The 18,951-nt window shown below is 38.0% G+C and overlaps 1 protein-coding gene across 1 annotated transcript in view; it reads right to left on the bottom strand.

Annotated features, from left to right (window-relative positions):
- LOC133133774 (X-linked interleukin-1 receptor accessory protein-like 2) overlaps positions 1-18,951 on the bottom strand; it is a 142,798-nt gene that overhangs the window by 123,023 nt on the left and 824 nt on the right. Inside the window, exon 2 of the mRNA XM_061249971.1 lies at positions 852-953. Within this exon, the coding sequence (XP_061105955.1) occupies positions 852-933 (82 nt within the window). The 5' untranslated portion in view covers positions 934-953. The remainder of the gene's footprint in view (positions 1-851; positions 954-18,951) is intronic.

The raw sequence follows: 18,951 nt of genomic DNA, 5'->3' as shown, positions 1-18,951 counted from the left end.
GGAACAGGTGAAGAGATTTTGCTTCAACATATTCAACATGCTGCCAAAAGGTTTTATTTAGCATTACCATATCTTTCTGCCTCCAGCTCTCTCTACTGTACGTAATTTGTTAGATATGCATTCTCAAGGAGATGATTGCGGACATAATAAAACGACCGTTCTGTCAGATCATCGTCTATTAGATTTAACACTTGAAATCTCATGTCGGGTATGCAACTGACAGACAAGATTGCCTGTGTTTCTTCTGCCCACATAAAAGCCCACTTGGCTCTGATGGCATAATTGCCCACCACACACTCACCCACACACAAACAGACTTACAATGTGAGACGGCTGAAAACACAGTATACCGGATTTCAAATCTGAAGCTGCACTAGAATATACATTTAAAATCTCTCAGCTTCTCTTCTGAATATTACCAGTAATAACACAATCACTGTCTCAAAATGAAGAAAGCAACGGAAAAAAGAATCAGCGGTACACATAGCATGTATTCTTTCCAGAGCAAGCACATAACAGCAGAACATAACAGAACATAACATAACATAACATAATGACAGGCCATTCAGACCAGCAATGCTCCCCTTTTCCGAGCAAGTGTATCTCAGCCTGGCAGCAGACTGATTCTGACGGCTTTTCACACAAACACTGACGCTGTATTCACGCATGTCAAACATCATGTGACCACTCATCAAGGATCTGCTCAATACTCACTTTATTACATAGAAGAAATTGCAGACAAACATAAGAAAGCATTCATAAGAGTTTGGAAATGTAATGATTCTGGCAACGGCCATTCGATAAACCCTGCAATGCTTACATAATGAATGCATAACAACATGTTGGCTTACCAGAGTTTCTCTTCGAGATGAATTTCAAATTGATGCAAGCAGCTGAGCTGATAAGGAGAACCATGAGGGTGGATGGCTTCATTTTTAAGACTTCCTCGGTAGCTGACAACACAAAGAACACCCATGTAAGGACAAATTGGTTTGTTACCCCTTCAGACATTAAAACATTTTTTTACATTAATATTCACAGCTGGGTAAAGGATGTCTGTTGCTTTACGTTTAACACATTGTGTGATATCAAACAGTAACCTAGCAATTTCTTATTTACAAGGTGCTCCAGTCTGTTTACTCTAATGGGACAATCAATTCTCTGAAATAGCTTGACATTTACACATCTTTTACTCTTGATTATACTGGACCAAAACAGATGCTCACTGAAGGGGTCTGACAAAATCTTCATACATATTAAGTACGTAGGATCTATTTTTACAGCAAATAATATTTTTTGAGCAACTAATATTATTCAGAGATAAAATGAGGAATTTTCCAAACATGGGTTTGTAACTTCTTTATTGTTATTTCATATACAAATGTTAAGCTGATGTTACAGCTGATGTTCTGTTCTGTACGGTTCTCATTGCAGAATTCTTAAACCACACAGCACAAGATTATAAAATGTGCACTGATTTACCAATCACTATCCAGCTGAACATTTATACTGCATGTGTCATCCTGACCCACCATTATCTGATGTTATAATTAAAATATTCTCAGGATGTGGTTTAAAGAGGAAAAAATGTCAGACACAGTGCAATCTGTTATGGGGGAAATACAACTATTCAGAAATCAAAGTATCTTTCCGAAAATTAAGCCTATTATAACACAACAAGTAATAAATGATGTAATAAATGTATATAAAAGATGGACAGAGTTGCTTCCCCTCAACAGTCCATTGTTATTCTGAGGTTTGGCAGCTTTAGTCTGCAGAAATCTGCTTTCTGTGACAGGTTTGCCTTCACCTGACAGAGGAATGGGACACTGTTTCCACAAATAATGAGGGAATACAAAAAAGCTATGCTCTAACTGTCAGGAGCAAAAATATCTATCTAATAACACACACAGACAGACACAGACACACACACAAAACAGCATTTCTCCAAGCAGAATCCAGGCCTAAGGGCCTGGGAGGCCTAGAGTGGTTCCACCTACTGCTCACACTCTGAAAAATGAACATGTATTTTTTCTGTTGTTGAAGTACATGTACTATTTACTAATATTTCTGGCAGTTGCTATGATCATCGGCACCCTGCAATGAAAGTTGTGTTCATAAATCCTTACAACATAACATCTAAATGAGGTCAAGCTGCAGTCAAAGCCTTGAAATCAGGGACTGTGGGAGTAGGCATGCACTGGTGAGTCAGTACCCCTGATCAGAACGCTAAATATTAGGCTGCTATTATTCTAGAATGTCATTTTCCGGGTACAAGCATTGGTATCGCTACTTCCCTTGCATTCTGCTGGACACTGGTAGATATAGAAATAGACTTGCCATTCTGCCAACACAGACACACAAACCTGCCTACAACAGCGGGTGTTACAATGCTACTGAATGATATTCGTTAGCTATTAGCTATTCAACTGAAATGTGGAAAAATTCAGAATGTTTGGTTCCAAATGCTAGGATTATAGAAAGACTGTATCAGAAACTATGATAGCGTATGCTGTGAAACTATTAGAACAAACACAACACTTACGTAGCATGATATTTAACTGATTTATCCAGTGGAACGTGGATATTGGTTATTTTATCCACGTATCCCTTTGAATCTGCAGTGTGAATGAATAAACCCTTTTTCTCTAGCTTACAAGAAGTCAGGGGATGTTTTTTTCTTTTTTTCTTGAACAAGGGACAAGTTTCACCTTATCACAAGCAATTAAATTTACAGTCATTTAGGTAGCTTCTGAATAGCGGGCTATCAACACTCTGGGGGCGGGGGGTTGGGTGAAGTAAATGAAATAAACCAATGGATTTGAAATCGGTAATGAATGAAACAAAAGTAAGATGCAAATAATAAATAATGTGTCCTGAACATTATGCAGGGCACTGTACGTTAATTTTGCCATGCGGCAAGCTGGAGCACAATGAAACCCACCCTAGCAGTGGCTATCGTAAGTCTGTTAAGTATAGTATTTCCCAGAGCCATGTATTCTCAACTTTGATATGTCACCGTTGGAATGGCTCTACCGCCCCTCGCCGCAACTAAAACTGCAGTCTTCTTCCTTTTAAAATTGTGAAGTGGGTGTCTCATTACTCTTTAATTATGCTCCAAACAGTTTTGGAACATCACCATTTGGTCATTTTACAGCCGAATAATGACTTCCTTGATTTTTATTAGCACAACTCTGATGACATCATCATGATAAATGCCAACAACAGACTCCAAAGGTAATCAAAAGCCTGTAATGAAGACTAGATAATAAAAGCTTTTTTACCATCACCAAGGAAGCAATTGAACACACCTGATTAATCAGAAACATATTGAAGCCAATTGTCCCAAACATTATGGTGCCCTGAAATGGGTAGGGTCATTGTGTAAAAAGTTATGTAATTTCAATATGGCATGGAGAAAATACCCTAAAACAAAAGCTGAGAATGTGCACTTTAACCCCATGTCCGACTTCATATCTAAAATTATGGAGTGCAGGGCTAAATCAATAAAAAATATTATCTTTGTTCAAAACATTATGGGGCACACTTTGCTGTATGTTCGGCCACTCTGCACCTTCCAACCTGTTTTCATATAAACCATAGCATAGGGTTATATAACTTAACAATTTTACGTTATACATTTGAACATGGATATTCACAAAGCAAATACTGCACTCAAAAAAAAAATGTAATAATGAAAAAATAGAATGTTGAAGTCTAATTGAAGTTTAGTATTTCATAGTTCAGAACGGTTTAAGTATAATTAAAGTGTATATAATGACACTATAATGATAAGTATTTTGAAGAATAGTATAATTTCCACATAGAGTGGCTGCTGTTGTAAAAGTGTACTTTCTAAAATGTAGACCAACATAATTTGAGAGAGGGGATCTTTCAAGCAGAGGTCATGATTATCTGTATTTGCATAATGTCACAAGCCAGTGAACGCCTCAGACTTCAGGATATCTGTATTAAATGTGCATTTTTTACCATCCACATTTAGCCACAAGATGTCTAGGGGTTTCAAATCCAGGTACTGATTTCTGATTCACTGCATGTACAGGCGCACATGTGGCTTAAGGGAACTAGGCTCTTAATATTCGCAGAGCAATTCTCACTTTTAATTAGGTCTTCAAGAAGATAAATCTTTGTAAATTGCATGGGTGTCAAAAAGAAAGGGGAGTCTAGTTCTTCACTGATATGCAGCATTTTTCGCAGATTTGCATCTCAAAATTAAATGTGTACATGAATCCATTTTTTGCATCACTATACTGTATATAGCTGCTCTTTGCTCAAAATACAGTTGTTTTGCAGTTTACCCTTGTGAAATTAGCGACGGCTATGTTCCCTCATACAAATAGATCTACAGAATGCATCCCTCGGGAAAGACAATAAACACCTGGAATTTAAAACTACTCGGGTGAGTGTATTGAAAATGTACGACATACTTCACACACACTGTAATGAACAGCTTTTGAAAATTTCACAAGCGTTTCCTAAAACATGATGTGAGGAGGATTTTTCAAGAGTAACTTTAAAGAGCTACTTGAAGAGAGCATTCACTTCAGTTAACTTTTCAGATGTTTAAAATACGGAATAAAAATTGCATTAAGAAGTTTGTGCTAACAAATTGCACTTTCTTCAACATAATTGAAATGAGACAATAGGCTACCCAATTTACTGAGGTAGTTGAAATAGCTTTTTTGATCAACAAAAATTTTACTTGAATGCAGTAGGATATAAGATCACTAGTCACAGGATGAAAATTTAACGTACTACTTGAGTAGCTATACGTTTCAGGAAACACTCCCCTGCTAAGTATTTTTTATTATAATAGAACATAATTGGGTAGTTTTGCGGACACATTAGCCTAGTTGTAGACTAACTTCATTTTGAATAGAGATTCCCCATACAAAAATAAATTCAGTCCAGGAATAAGCATAATCCTCGTTCCTGAAACAAGCCCATTATTTCTCTAATATTACATACACTCAGTGAGCACTTTATTAGGTAGATCTGTACACCAACTGTAAAGATGGTCAAGAGGTTCAACTGATCTTGCAGTTGTAGGATCCACAGATCTTACAATACCACCGTCCACCCCGCATGACGTCTAGCTCGGTTCAGCCAATCCCGTAATGGCGGGAGCAATGAACTATCCCCATATAAGAGCAAAGATGTTCTCCCCTTCTTCCTCCTTCTATTCACTTGCTTTTTCGATGCTCATTTCTTCACCTCATCTGCTCCAAGGCTCGGACAGAGGCTGAGATCTACACAGTGCACTGCCAGGCCTACGGCCACACCTAGTTACCTTGCGGTAACTTAGTGGCCTATAGCGAGTGGAAACTGGTGTACACGGAACGCGACATCAGTTTACCCCTGCAAAGCTCACCAACAAACAACAGCAACAAACTTGTACACACGGAAAAAGAACCAGCAGACACATTTTTCCCAGAACTGAACAGATCAGACGATAACGCGCAGCTCACGGGAATATCCCAGCTCTGCGCATCTGCCCAGGACAACAGTTCACATTACCATGGCCGCTCCTACAAGGACAGCACGTCTTTTTGATCCAGCAATGCGTATGGACTCAGTAAGACTCAACAACAAACATTCAGGCATAGTTTAGCTTAGTCTTGACTGATATTGTGAATGTTCTGTGTTTGTATGTTTGTTTAATACATTTATTTTATTAAATCCGGTGTCTGTTTTGGCATCACATAGACATGAGAGCCGAGTTATAGCAGTCTTTCGAAGAACTTCCAACCTTCAGGTTATCGGTACATTAAATCATGAATATTGGTTATTTTAATTATGAATTAAAATACTAAATTTGTGGTTAGGTATTTCTGATAACAGTAATTTTATGAGAATGATTACTTTTATAGTAGTTATACTGCTATACTACATTGCCCCGGTTTCGTAGAGAGTAAAATCCCTACGTCATTTGGCGGCCCGTGCGAGGACCCTACACAGACCAAATGTCAGAATGGGGAAGAAATGTGATCAAAGTGACTTTGACCATGGAATGATTGTTGGTGCCAGATGGTGTGGTTTGAACAGCACAACATTCTCTAGAGTTACAGAGAATGTTGCGAAAAACAAAAAACATCCAGTGAGCAGCAATTCTGCGGGCAAAAATGCATTGTTAATGAGAGAGGACAGAGGAGAATGGCAAGATTAATCAACACTTTACCACAGTGGTATGCACAAGAGCATCCCTGAACACACAAAACCTTGTCCAATAAGTCTAAAAAATAAGTCAAATATCTAATAAAGGGCTCACTGAGTGCATGTTTATACCATGCCATATATCCCTGTGTATAAATTGATCTTCTATTTAGCCAGCATGTAAGATTAATGTACGCTAATGTCTCATGATTTCCTTAAAAATAAATCATTGTTTCCTCTTTAAAAGCATCAATCATTTTCTCTCACCATCATTCTTCTGTTTGCACATACTGCATTATTTATTTGCTTTTTCCCCTTATACAACATACCTTGTGAATTTAATGCATCAGCAGTGTAATCAAATTAGTTTAATTATGGGTTGTTATTCATTGAATTTATCACACTTTATGCCACAGCTATATGTGTTACACTTCACACATCTCCCAGGAACAAGACTGTAGTACAAATACTTTGACCTCATGCAACCATGACTTAGAAGAATGCGCAATCTATCTCACAATATGACACCTTTTTTCCTCACCCACAATCTAAACAAAAAAAAAACCAGTTCCTGAATTTCAGTTGTCCACCAAAGAGATCTGTAGACTTCAACAATAAAATTCATTTTGAAGCTATCAGCATTTACATATAAAAATGCCCATTATCTGCTTCTACATTCATTTCAGAAACTCACAACACAGTGCTATGCATGTCATAGCTGAGTCTGAAATCACTCCTCCCGGTAGTAAAGGTACCACCAATCTTGTACAGGAGGAATTGCAAGATGGCATTACCATTAAGCAAGCGTCTTACTGCATTTGCACCAACTTTTCCAGCTGGGGGCATTCCATCTGATCCGTAAAGAACAGCCCGGACCATCCTGAGCTGACCCGTCCAAAGCTCTTCTGGCAGCTGTCCAAACTCTAGCTACGCCCATCAGAAGCCTCGACCTGTAAACGTTCGTTCATTTTGGTGAGGCGGATCTTTTGGCTCCGTTAGTTCAAAGGATTTGTTTGTTTGGTTCTCTCGTTCATTCACTTGTACTTCCGGAAAGTACCCACGTTTTCTTGTTTGTTTTTCTCAAGGTGTCTCTCTGTATCCAGTCCTGGTTTCAACTGTCTCAAGCACTAGTGATGGCAACGTTCATTCATTTTGGCGAGACAGATCTTTTGGCTCTGTTCGTTCAAAGGATGTATTTGTTTGGTTCTTTTGTACATTCACTTGTACTAGCGGAAAGTACATGCATGTTTTTTTTCCGTTTTCTCAAGGTGTCTCTCTGTATCCGGTCCTGGTTTCAACTGTCATAGCTGCATGTGCATTTCTTGTGCATTCATTTGATATTTGTCATGTGCAACCTTCTTATATTCACAGCTTGGTTGCAGGAATTCTGTTCCAATTCTCTGCATGAGGCATCATACAGAAGGAATAAACCACTGTTCATAACGGCAACTGGCGCACCAATGAGCAGGCATTGGTTCAGCTCGCATCTCGGTGCCGTTCTGATTAAATGAAGAACGTCACCGAAGCTCTACTTGAGATATTTATTCAGGATTGGACCAGCTACCACTGCGGCCCAACGTGGCCTATCCATCCCTACTTGACAAATCCTAGGCCGCTGGTCTTCATCTGCTTACACAGCATACATACGACACAACATGTCGATAATAATCAACGCTCAACATTCCATGGCTTCATCTCAGGTGATATTCATTCTCTTGCCCATATAATTGTGAGCATGCATGCATTCCAACAAATCTGATTGTATATGGTGGTGTGGAAGGTGTAAATAGCATCAGTTGGTTTCCTTCTACCTTGCAAGTGTTCAGAGTAGCAAGCACCACGGTAGTGGGAGTACATTTGCCAAGCTGCAAAACTGCGTCACGGTGCTAAGCTAGCGTCATGGTTATGAGACCATCTTTGCCAAGCTGGCAAGCCTTCACAGATGCTTCAAAAGTATCTGCCTCACACCCACTAGCAGTGTTTTTTGGCTCACTACTTTTCGCCAAAATGGCCTCAAGGCACAAAACGAGCGTCATGGTTACGGGAGCATGTTTGCCAAGCTGGCAGACCACCACAAACTATAAGCCATAATCTTTTTCAGAAATTGAAAAAAACTAAACAAAATCCAGTGAGCAGCAGTTCTGCAGACAGAAACACCTTGTTAATGAGAGACGTCAGAGGAGAATGACCAGACTGGTCAAAGCTGACAGGAAGGTGACAGTAACACAAATAACCACACATTACAACAGTGGTATGCAGAAGAGCATCTCTAAACACAGAATGCATCTCGGTGAGTGCAAATTCTCAAAATATTTCCTTTATTATTCAGTATGCTGATTTTGAATAATAAATGGCATGTGAAAGCGTGGGATGTATTCCACATGTTCATGGAGGTAGGGTATTTGATCGATTCAATCAATAGGCCTCAATCAATAGATTTGTGAACTGGATATAATTAATGTAGTTATTGGAATTATTGTTTACAGTATTCCTAACCTGCTGCTGCCAGAGGCAAGGGGTTGGCAAGGAGATGGAGGTGGAGGGGGAGGAGGAGGTTAACGGGCAGGGGGAAAGCAAGCACACTCTTTTCAGGAGCATTTCAGTCTTCCAAAGTATTTAGGAAAGCATTTAGTGAACAAATATAGTATTTTACACCTCATAATACAGAAGTTGTTACCAAGGGTCCTTTTGAAGTCTCCAAATGGCCTTTTTGGAAATTCGCCTACACATAGCTTAGAAAACATAGCTCTAAAAAAACTAAGCAAAATTTTTGGTGATCTTGTCATCACATACAGCATTTGTCCACCATTGAGGCTGTAGCTCCATTGTGTTTCTAAGCCCACCATGCACAACCATCTGTATCCAGTAAAAATAAATATATATATTTTTGGTGAGAAAAATACTTCCACCTATTCTGCCGCATGGAAAACAAACGCCCAAGGGTTATCTTTCAGAATAGACCAGGGATATAGTTGTAGTCAAAAGGGTTTAAAAATTATATGTACCAATCTGTAACCCTTTTATTTTTGGTATGTCATTTTTGGGCATGTGATTAAGAAGAGGGTGTTACAAGACTGCAATAAATATGCAAAAAACATTTGTCTGTGATACCTATGAATCCATACAGCAACCTTTGTAAGCAACTGTCAGTTTGTTCAGGTTTTCAGGGGGAAAATGACTATTACTAGGGTTAAAATTAATGGTAGGGGAAAAACACTGTCTGCTGGGGTGCATGTTGGCTCACTTTTTCCTCACCCATGTCACCTCCATGTTGGCATCACATCCAAAATATATCAGTTGTTTTTCTCCCACAAAGCTTGCCCAATTCACACATCTCCTTAACTATCACAAGACCAGAATCCCTTTAAAGGTGTAATGTAGCAAAACTAAGAGGGAATTACACCTTTCTATATGCTGTTCACCAGACATCAACTGATACTGTCGTAACAATATGGTTTATTCTTCACTGGTGAAATCAAGGAAAACACATTCACACTTATTTACTAATTGACTAATACTTTGTCTAATCACTTGAAAAATATGTTGGATTCACTACATTCATTATTTAAGTTACATTTTTGTAATATAATTTAAATTACTTTAACTAATCTACTTTTAAAAACTATGAAACAATGTTATCTTTCATTGAGCCTCTAACATCAGGCAAAGCAATCCAACAATTGGTAAATAGAGCATACTTCCCATGTGACTAGGCAGGACTTTATTGAGTTTTTCACAAAGACAGATCAAATGCAGTCACATGATAATAGATCAGTTTAAATATTCCTGACAAGTCCCATAGCTGTAAATACAGGCTAAAGACTATTGAGTAAAAAATAAATTTAGTGGGAAGATCACCTGGACCCCCGATTGTCAAAACCCACAGTTCTCATCCAGGATGGCACCACATAACATTGTTCACTGACTGTAAAAACAGTCACACTCTAGACTGAAAGAAAGAGGAAGAAGCATGAAAATAGCCTTTCAGAAATGAAGAATCACTCTTTCCTTCTGCACACACACACGCACAAAATAAATATGCCAGTCTACCTGCTCATTCACCCTCATGAATGCACCAGATATTAAATTCATGTCAGGTGCCATGAGAGGTTACTGACATTTTAAATTTGAAACTGGTGAACATATTGTGTGCATGTTTTCTAGAATCATCTTCATAAATGTTTCCAAATGTGAATACTGTGAAGAATGACTGAGATGTGTGGGAACTGTGTTTTCCATTTTGAGAACAAGAATACAAAAAAGGTTTTTACACTTTTCCAATCTGCAGCTGATAAAACTATTATCAGAAATATCTGTCCGCAGTTTCATGCCAGATACCTAGGAAGAAAGAATTTACATTTTCAATAATTTTCAAAATGCTCTATAAGCCAAAAATGAATTTATAAATGGCTTTCAACCTGCAATATTCATATACTAGATGTTCATATATAACTGATTTGAGTGTCTCAGTCCAGTCTGGACTATGTCCTCAGTTTCAATGAGGTTATTGTGTGTTCTCACTTGTGTTTCCTGTGGAATGTATGTAAATGTATTTCCGTTGTTCGTATACTGCTTTGTATTGTCATACATTTGTGCTTTGTGTGGACAATGGTAATTACTATCCATTACTGAGTGCAAATATGAACTACCATTTAATAATACTAAATAAAACTACCATTTAATGACCACCAGCAAGAAATGTAGTGCAGCGGTCCACACACAAGTGTTATCTTCCTCCATGTGTTTGTTTATTTATAAAATATTTTACTGCTGATTATTACAATGTTTCTCCAATGTTGAAATACAATAAAAAGTACAGTATTTTAAGGTCTGTCTCAGACAAAAAGTAATAAAGTTATTTAGCTACTGAGAGTAGATAGTATGTACTGTTAGCTAGGTAGGCTGTTGATACAGACTTACAAGGCTAACAATACTGCAACCGGAGAATGAAGTCACTTGAAAATACCAAAAATATTATGTTAGCAGTTAGCATAGCCTTCTCACTGTGACTACCAAACCTGCGGTAACTTTTTTTAATTTGGCGCCGGGCAATAGACTTGACACCAGGGACACCAGGGCCTGCCGACAATGTATAAAGATTATTGAGCCAGCCTTAGTGAGGCTTTTGGTCAGATCGTATTGTGACGCATTGTCTGTTCAGTGTATACCCAGCTCACGCCAGGACAGCACTGCAACTTGGCTACATCACCTGGTTTCAAGTATGGACTACTGCTGTGGCTGCCAGGCACACAGTGAAGCATGGTTCAACTTGAAATCCTTTAGAGTGTCTCATTGTGCACCAGTGACTCCTACAAGCCTGCCTGTTGAGTTGGACATGTAATATCTTCCTTGAACTTGTCGGGACTACAAGTCCCTGCATTCCACAGAACTCAGAACTACAACACCCGTGATGTAGGACAGTCAACTACCACTTCCTGTTGTACTGTAATCCAATACTGTGCTAAGGATTATAAAAGGGTGAAACATATGCCATTTTGTCTCTTACTCAAACCATTCTTCCACAACAACTCTTGCTCAAACACTCCTCTGCGAACACGCGTCCTCAAACGCTCTCTCCAGAAGAAACCTTCCCCGGACCAGCGTCTCACATGCAGCACTGGGAAGGCCGCAAGACCAAGCAACGCACGCTCGCACAGGCCAGCAACCATCCTTGTTCTCCCTGAAACACGTATGCACGCCTGCACACATTCCGGAGAACACACATACCGAATGCCACTATTTGTAGAAGGATGGTATAACCGTCTATCTCACATAATTGGCAAATAATTAAGAAGACATCTTAATTATCAATCCTCGCAACTCTACACATACCGTGTAGGAGCATATCCTCCACATACTTGGCGCCCCGTTTTCGTAGAGAGTAAAAACCCGACAAACCCATGTCTATGTGAGCCCACCTCGCAAACTGTGGTACCATCCGTTGCTGCCAGCTTCAGGTACAGTTCAGAGGTGAGCACATTTGTTGTTTGATGTAATTGGTGCTGATATATACACCATAGGGCATAAAGGAGAAAGGAGTGAATTAATCAAATAATTGATTTAGAATGAATAGCTAAAATGTGTATTCACAAAAACTGCTTTTTTTGTGTTACCCATTTTTATATTTTGAAGTAAGTTTTAAAAAAGTTTCCTCTTTTAGCAGCATTAAGATGCTAAAATTACATTCTTATGTAAATCCAGCCAGTTCATTTGTTATGCAAACTCAAGGAAAATAATTGATCGTATGATCAGATTCCCCAACTTTTTTTGGCATTACATTATTTAATGGCAGCTTTCAGTGCTTATCAGTTTTATACACTGTGGAAAACATTTGATTGCTGGATAAATTACAGTTACTGAGATAAAGCATCTAGCTCACAGCTATACCAATGATCAGAATGCAAACCCAATATTCAAGGGCCAAAGTACATTACAGTCATACCCTCAAATCAGCCTCTGTTGAAGGCCCTAGGTACAGTAATTTAATATAAATTACAGCATGGCAGTTCAAATAAGATTACAGCTTATTTACCGACTCTGGAGAAAGAGTGCACAGATAGAGATGTCTGGATGACAATGTGGGTTGTCAAACGAACCTGTAAGCAACAACAATAACTAATGTCTGCATGAAACAGGCAGAATGGAATTTGCACACACAGGTTTATTATCCTCTGAAGTAGCATTCTACAGTTTAATACATTTTTTTGCACCCTTAAGATTTTTTTTGGATAAACAATAAATGAATAAATAACAAGTCAAATGCTATTCACATAGACAATGAACCAGTGCACCTCATCAATGAAACACATACTCAACATATGAATGCATAGGAGGCAAAAACTGAAAAGTGAAGAAATATATTTTATTACCGATCAAGACCAAACAGCACCAGACATTATCTTCATGAATGGGTATGACATCTTATAGTTTATAATCAGCACACAAACATTCAGAGGGAAGTTCTACTTTGGAAGAAGCCTTATATAGTCCAACATGGGTCAACTGGAGGCCATTAACTTTGGCAACTGTATATCTATAACAAAATAACTAAATTAGCCCATCTGTAGCTGTTTCCGAGTCAAAGGTTTGGTCAAATACCACGCACCTCGCCAGATGACTGCGCCAAAGCAGTGTGCAAAGTTTATCCCCGGTACTTGGGCAGGTGAAAATGGGCTGGATGCTCATCATATTATCAGTGAATGTGGTACACTTTGATTCATTCATATCCAATGAAATTAACAATTTTCATTACCATAAGGATTCATTCATATTGTGTAGGGTCGATTGGCAATTTCCATATTCTCTACGAATACAATTCAAGATGAGGATAAGGCAGATGTTTCTCCCAAAAAGTTAATTTGCGAAAGGTACATCCTTGCACTGAGGTATTCTTTTTTTTTCCAATGAAACATTTCCTTAATGTTTATTACAGGCTAGTTCTAATTTCCCATTAAGCCTGTAGTTCAATACTTTAAATGCATTGTTCTAAGAAATACTGGCACGTTTTTTAGAGTGTTTCTTAAGTTGAACTAAACAAAATAAAACCAGGGAAGATCATAACAAAGGCTATCCAGCAATTAGCAGCAGTGATTGACTATTGCGCAAACAAAAGAAAATATGAATAATATGGCTTACTAAATTGAACAGAGCGATTTTCTGTGCAGTGGAAAACAGGTGTTTGGAGTTCGCACAGGTTGTGTTTGTGAGTTTTTCCTTGGTTATTTGAACTTGAACTTGACCAAACATTTGAACTTGATTTTCAGCTACCTAACAACATAGCTGGTCCTCCAGACAATAAATACTAACATGTCTTGTTGTTTATCGGTCTCTTTGACATTGAGCACAACCGGATGATATTAGCTAGGGGTGAGCCGAGCATTTGTTTGAGACGAATACTTGAAACAAATCTTTCTGAATAGGAATGTTGTACAAGTAATTGGATTCAGTAATTGGATTCATTCATTATTATCATTATTCATTCGGAGAATTGGCCTGCTTTATTTATTTATTACATTGGCTGCAGTAGCTCTACATCAGTGACAAATGTGTAACATAAAGTTAACACTGTTTCGTAATAGCCCAGTTCTTCCCTGGTTTCTCCCCCTTAATTCGGTAAAAAACTACTGGCTGCTGTTAATTTCCTTTCTTCTCTCTTAAGCGTGTCAAGAGACTGCTATGTTAACTTGTTCGGATTGTAGATTAAGGATATAACTACTTAACTAGTATCATCGTGTGGTCATCGTGTGGTCAGGGGTGTATTCAAGATCGCGAACGTTAGAGAACATATTCCAACTTCTTTCTGTTACTATTTGAAAAGGTAGTGCGCTGCTAACAGAAATGGCTGCTGCAGAAACGGGGAAGATGTGAGCCGTGGTAAACACACAGCCATGTGCTTCAAACAAGCTATGGTACAGAGCTAACTTTAGACATTAATGATCCAGGATAAAAAATAGCTAAGTTAATTGTAAGGATGGAGGATGCAGTCACGATTTTGTGGACATGCACATTATTTTAGCTGGAGGTAAAGAAGTACATTTTGTAAATGCAGCTTTTTTCTGGTGGTGATTCTTGTTATTTAGTTATTCACTATTAAACGCATTACTAGCCAGCTAAAGGTACTGTGACATGTTTGAGTGATGGCCATCTGCTTGATTTGTGTGTTAAAGCTGTTCGTAGTGAAGTTGCTTATGGTGGATGTTCTAGATTGTTCCAATGTTAATGTAGCTAGCAAGCTAGTGAGCTTGCTTGTTATGTCCTACCGATTTTTCTGTTCAGATATCCTGTGATCTGAAGTGACTTTAATGCGCGAGGATGGCTGAAAATCCTTAATGTCTAGCCATTCTTCACCTACGTTAAACTATTCAACACCTCCATTTCTGGTTCTTCTAGTTAAACTAATAGTTGGTCTACTATAGCGTTAAACACTGCATTGCCTCTGTGTTTGTGATTTACAGCATGTTATTTGAGTGATTATAGTATAGTGCTTTAGGAAAACATGGGTGTGTGTGACAGCAACGCGGATAGTGGTTCTGATACAAACGGGAAGGCGACTTAGCCAAAACTGTTCACGCACGTACATGCATCGTTTTATATAGATGGTGTCGCTTTTTCATTAATGTTAACATTGACCAGATCAAGATTTAATAGAGATTTACCTGCATAACAACTACAAATGACAATGTAGTATGGGCGACTGTTTAAATGACACCACTTCTGGGTTATGTCACGCCCACTTCCAAGTATGAGTAACAGGTAATTGAATTGGTTTACTCGTATACAGAAACGGACAGAAGTAATGCACTACTCGCTCAACCCTAATATTAGCGAGGAAGATAAGATAGCAGATAAAACTAATGCACTATATGCAGCTTGCATATACAGTACTGTCATGAATTGGAAACACTGTGCTGTTTAGTTCTCTCTCTCTCTTAACTTCTCAGTAATGTTGGCACATCATGGTAGGTGTAATGATCATTGCTTGTTTAAAACAATCTAATTATGTTCATAATTATTCTTGCAAAATATTGGATTAATCGCCAAACAGAGTTTGCAAATGCAGTCTATCCGTAATTTGTGGCAGTAAGCGCTACTGTAGAAGACATGGTTCTTGTTCTTGCCCGTACCTGGGTCTTCATTGCATGCACACTTTTCTGGTCCTTAGAACAGTGACTGTAAATTGAGTGAGAAGGATTATGTTATACGGAATCATGATTATAGACGCCAATCTTGAGTATGTCACCTTAACAGGCTGAAGCCTTATGTCAGCCACATGAATTCTCAGGAGAAATCCCAGAGTGTGACAGCAGGGCTCGCTGACTCCTCAGTAGCTATAGTGTCTTTGCTTTATTCTGGTGGTGATGAAGATGCCCTCATTTTACGGAATGCCCCTGATCAGTGTGTTCGCTTGTCGAATACTGAAATGTTACAGAACCTGCAGGTAATTGCAAAAAGGTGTATCTCATCTATATAAGCCCAGTCTTTCCAAGACTATGGGCTTGTTTTTTACTTTGTTTAATGCATTAGCTAACTTGGCCACTGTTACCTGTCGTTACCTTGTGGATGTCATGGATTTCTGTGATTTTATCATCTCTAGCGACTGCATCTCCAACACAGCAACACAGCTTTTCTAGTAAATTCTGTAAATTTGTGGCAGTTACCCACAGATTAGTCATTCTGGGGTAGATGGGCTGAGTCAATCTCCTTACAGTAAATGTATCCTTAAAGCATTTAAAAGCAGGCTACTGATGCCTGATACTGATGTTTTTTTTGTGCAGGCCGGGTAACATGAACTAGGGCTATAGCATATAAAATTAAAAGATAAGAAGATATTTCTGACCATTAGAAGGGTAACGTTACATTTCTGCATTGTTTGGTTAGCAGAGCACTACTAAGAATTAGCTGGCATTGGTTTTGCTGTAGATCAGTGAGTTAGCTAACATTAACTTAGACCTGAAGTTATAATGGAAGGCGTTGCTGTCTGAAGTGAGTGTTTCCCAATGCAATATTGTCGTATCAACTAGGTAAATGTTACGTATTTAATGGTTTCATTCGTAGATACTTCAGCTAATTTACTAACGTTACCAGAGCTAGCTATCCAACTTAACATTTTATTTTAATGTGATGCATGTAACTAATCAACTGGAGCTAGCTAAGTTAGCTGATCTGTTTTTTGACATATTATTTTATGTACAATTACACCATATACTGTAACGGCAGCCTGAGCCAACTAGCTAGCTATGCTAAATTATATACATGTGTACAAGTAGATCAACAAACAATAAGTCATCAATATGGCAGCCAGCTGTCTTGTCACATAAAATCTTGGAATCCTAACCTTGGCAAACAAAATTGTGGATAAGATATCAACCCAGCTGAAGGTTTTCAGCTGTGGCGTTGCGGTTCAGTTCACTATGTTTTTTTATTATCTTAAAATATTACTTATAAGGCCAGTCACTTGACGAACCGACCTCACTCCCACAAACGGGATGTATGCATTAAGTTTAAATAATCAAATTCTGAAGATAATTGATTGTCAATTCAACATAGTTCATATAAATAGAATGAAATGCTTTTCTGCTCATCAAGGGCGACATGGCTCAGGCAGTAAGAGCAGTTGTCTGGCAGTCGGAGGGTTGCCGGTTCGATCCCCTGCCCAGGCTGTGTCTAAGTGTCCCTGAGCAAGACACCTAACCCCCAAATCCTCCTGACGAGCTGGTTGGTGCCTTGCATGGCAGCCAATCGCTGTCGGCGTGTGAGTGTATGTATGAATGGGTGAATGAGAAGCATCAATTGTACAGCGCTTTGGATAAAGGCGCTATATAAATGCCAACCGTTTACATTCATCACAATTTTACAGTGGTTATCTGAGTTACCGTAGCCTTTCTGTCAGGCCATTCTCTTTTGACCTCTCATCAAAAACTGTTTCAGTCCGCAGAACTGTCACTCACTGGATGTTTTTTTGCACCATTCTGAGTAAACTCTAGAGACTGTTATGTGTGAAAGTCTCAGGAGATCAACAATTACAGAAATACTCAAACCAGCCCTTCTGATGGGTGAACATTAACTGAAGCTCCTGACCCATGGTTTTATAAATTGCACTGTTGCCATAATAGATAATTGCAGGTAGGTGTTCCTAATACAGTGTTCAGATTGGCAGTGCTTAAGTAAACATGTATTTTTATCATATTCCATTTTGTACAGAACATATACAGCACATTGTTCCCTTGTAGATCTTCTTTAAACAATTTAATTCCCACCTTCTGACATTTTGCTTCTTCGCAACAACAATAAGCTCAATCATGTCGTATTAATTAAAAACTGGTCAGAGGTTTTCCTGTAGTTCCTTTTCATCTACAACCTATGCAGAACCAATGCAATAATTTCAATGTTATAACTTCTGCATGGAGACATCCTTTTTGTGAAGTCTTTAGCTCATGCGGAGTGGGCTCATTCATAAAGAAACAAAATGAGCCTTTTCAAGTTTTAAGAAAGGTTTTGCTATTATGACCACTGATCAAGTATATTTTTGGTATTGTGACTTTTCTTTTTACATATGCAAATTATAATTAGTAAAAATGATTACAATTAAAAATGCACATAGTTGCATATTAGTTAAAAAAATTGTTTTACACATTTTTTTCTCAGTTAATTTTTCCATTTGAATGTAACAAACGACTTCATAATTTCTCATTTTTGTTTTGATAAAAAAAATATATAAAATTTAAAAAAAAATTAAAAAAATTAAAAATACATAAAAATAATAATAATAAAATAATAATAATAATAATAATAATATAATATAATAATAATAATTCTTTTTTTTAAACCTAGGCTGGACAATATTTTTTATTATGTTATTCTCCAGCTATTTTGGTTTGGAAGCGTCAAGTCAAATTTTGGTAGCTATATCTATCTATATATTGAGTTGGAAAATAATTTAGAAAAGTTTTTGCTATACTTGACATGGCATCTAAATGAACTGCTTAAAGTTGTTCCTGATCATTCTATTTTATGAAACTATTATAAGCTACATATCAATCTTTTTTTGACATATTGACATATCCAGCATAAATCACCCGTTTTCAGCTGTGGTGCCTCCCCTTAATAGAAAAGGGGTGACTGCGTAATGCTATTTGATTGCCCCCTCCCACCAACGACTTGGAATTGCTGTTGAATATGAAGGTTATTATGGTTCTGTGTAAAGGTAACATGCATACGATATAAATGTCAGTGCTCGTTTTATTCAATTTTTGCTTTTTCCTTTCTTTGCATCTAGAA

Source organism: Conger conger, chromosome 7 (assembly GCF_963514075.1).
Source record: "Conger conger chromosome 7, fConCon1.1, whole genome shotgun sequence".
Taxonomy (NCBI): Eukaryota; Metazoa; Chordata; class Actinopteri; order Anguilliformes; family Congridae; genus Conger; species Conger conger.
The sequence above is the reverse complement of the archived record's forward strand: the minus strand, read 5'-3'. Positions and strand labels throughout refer to the sequence as shown.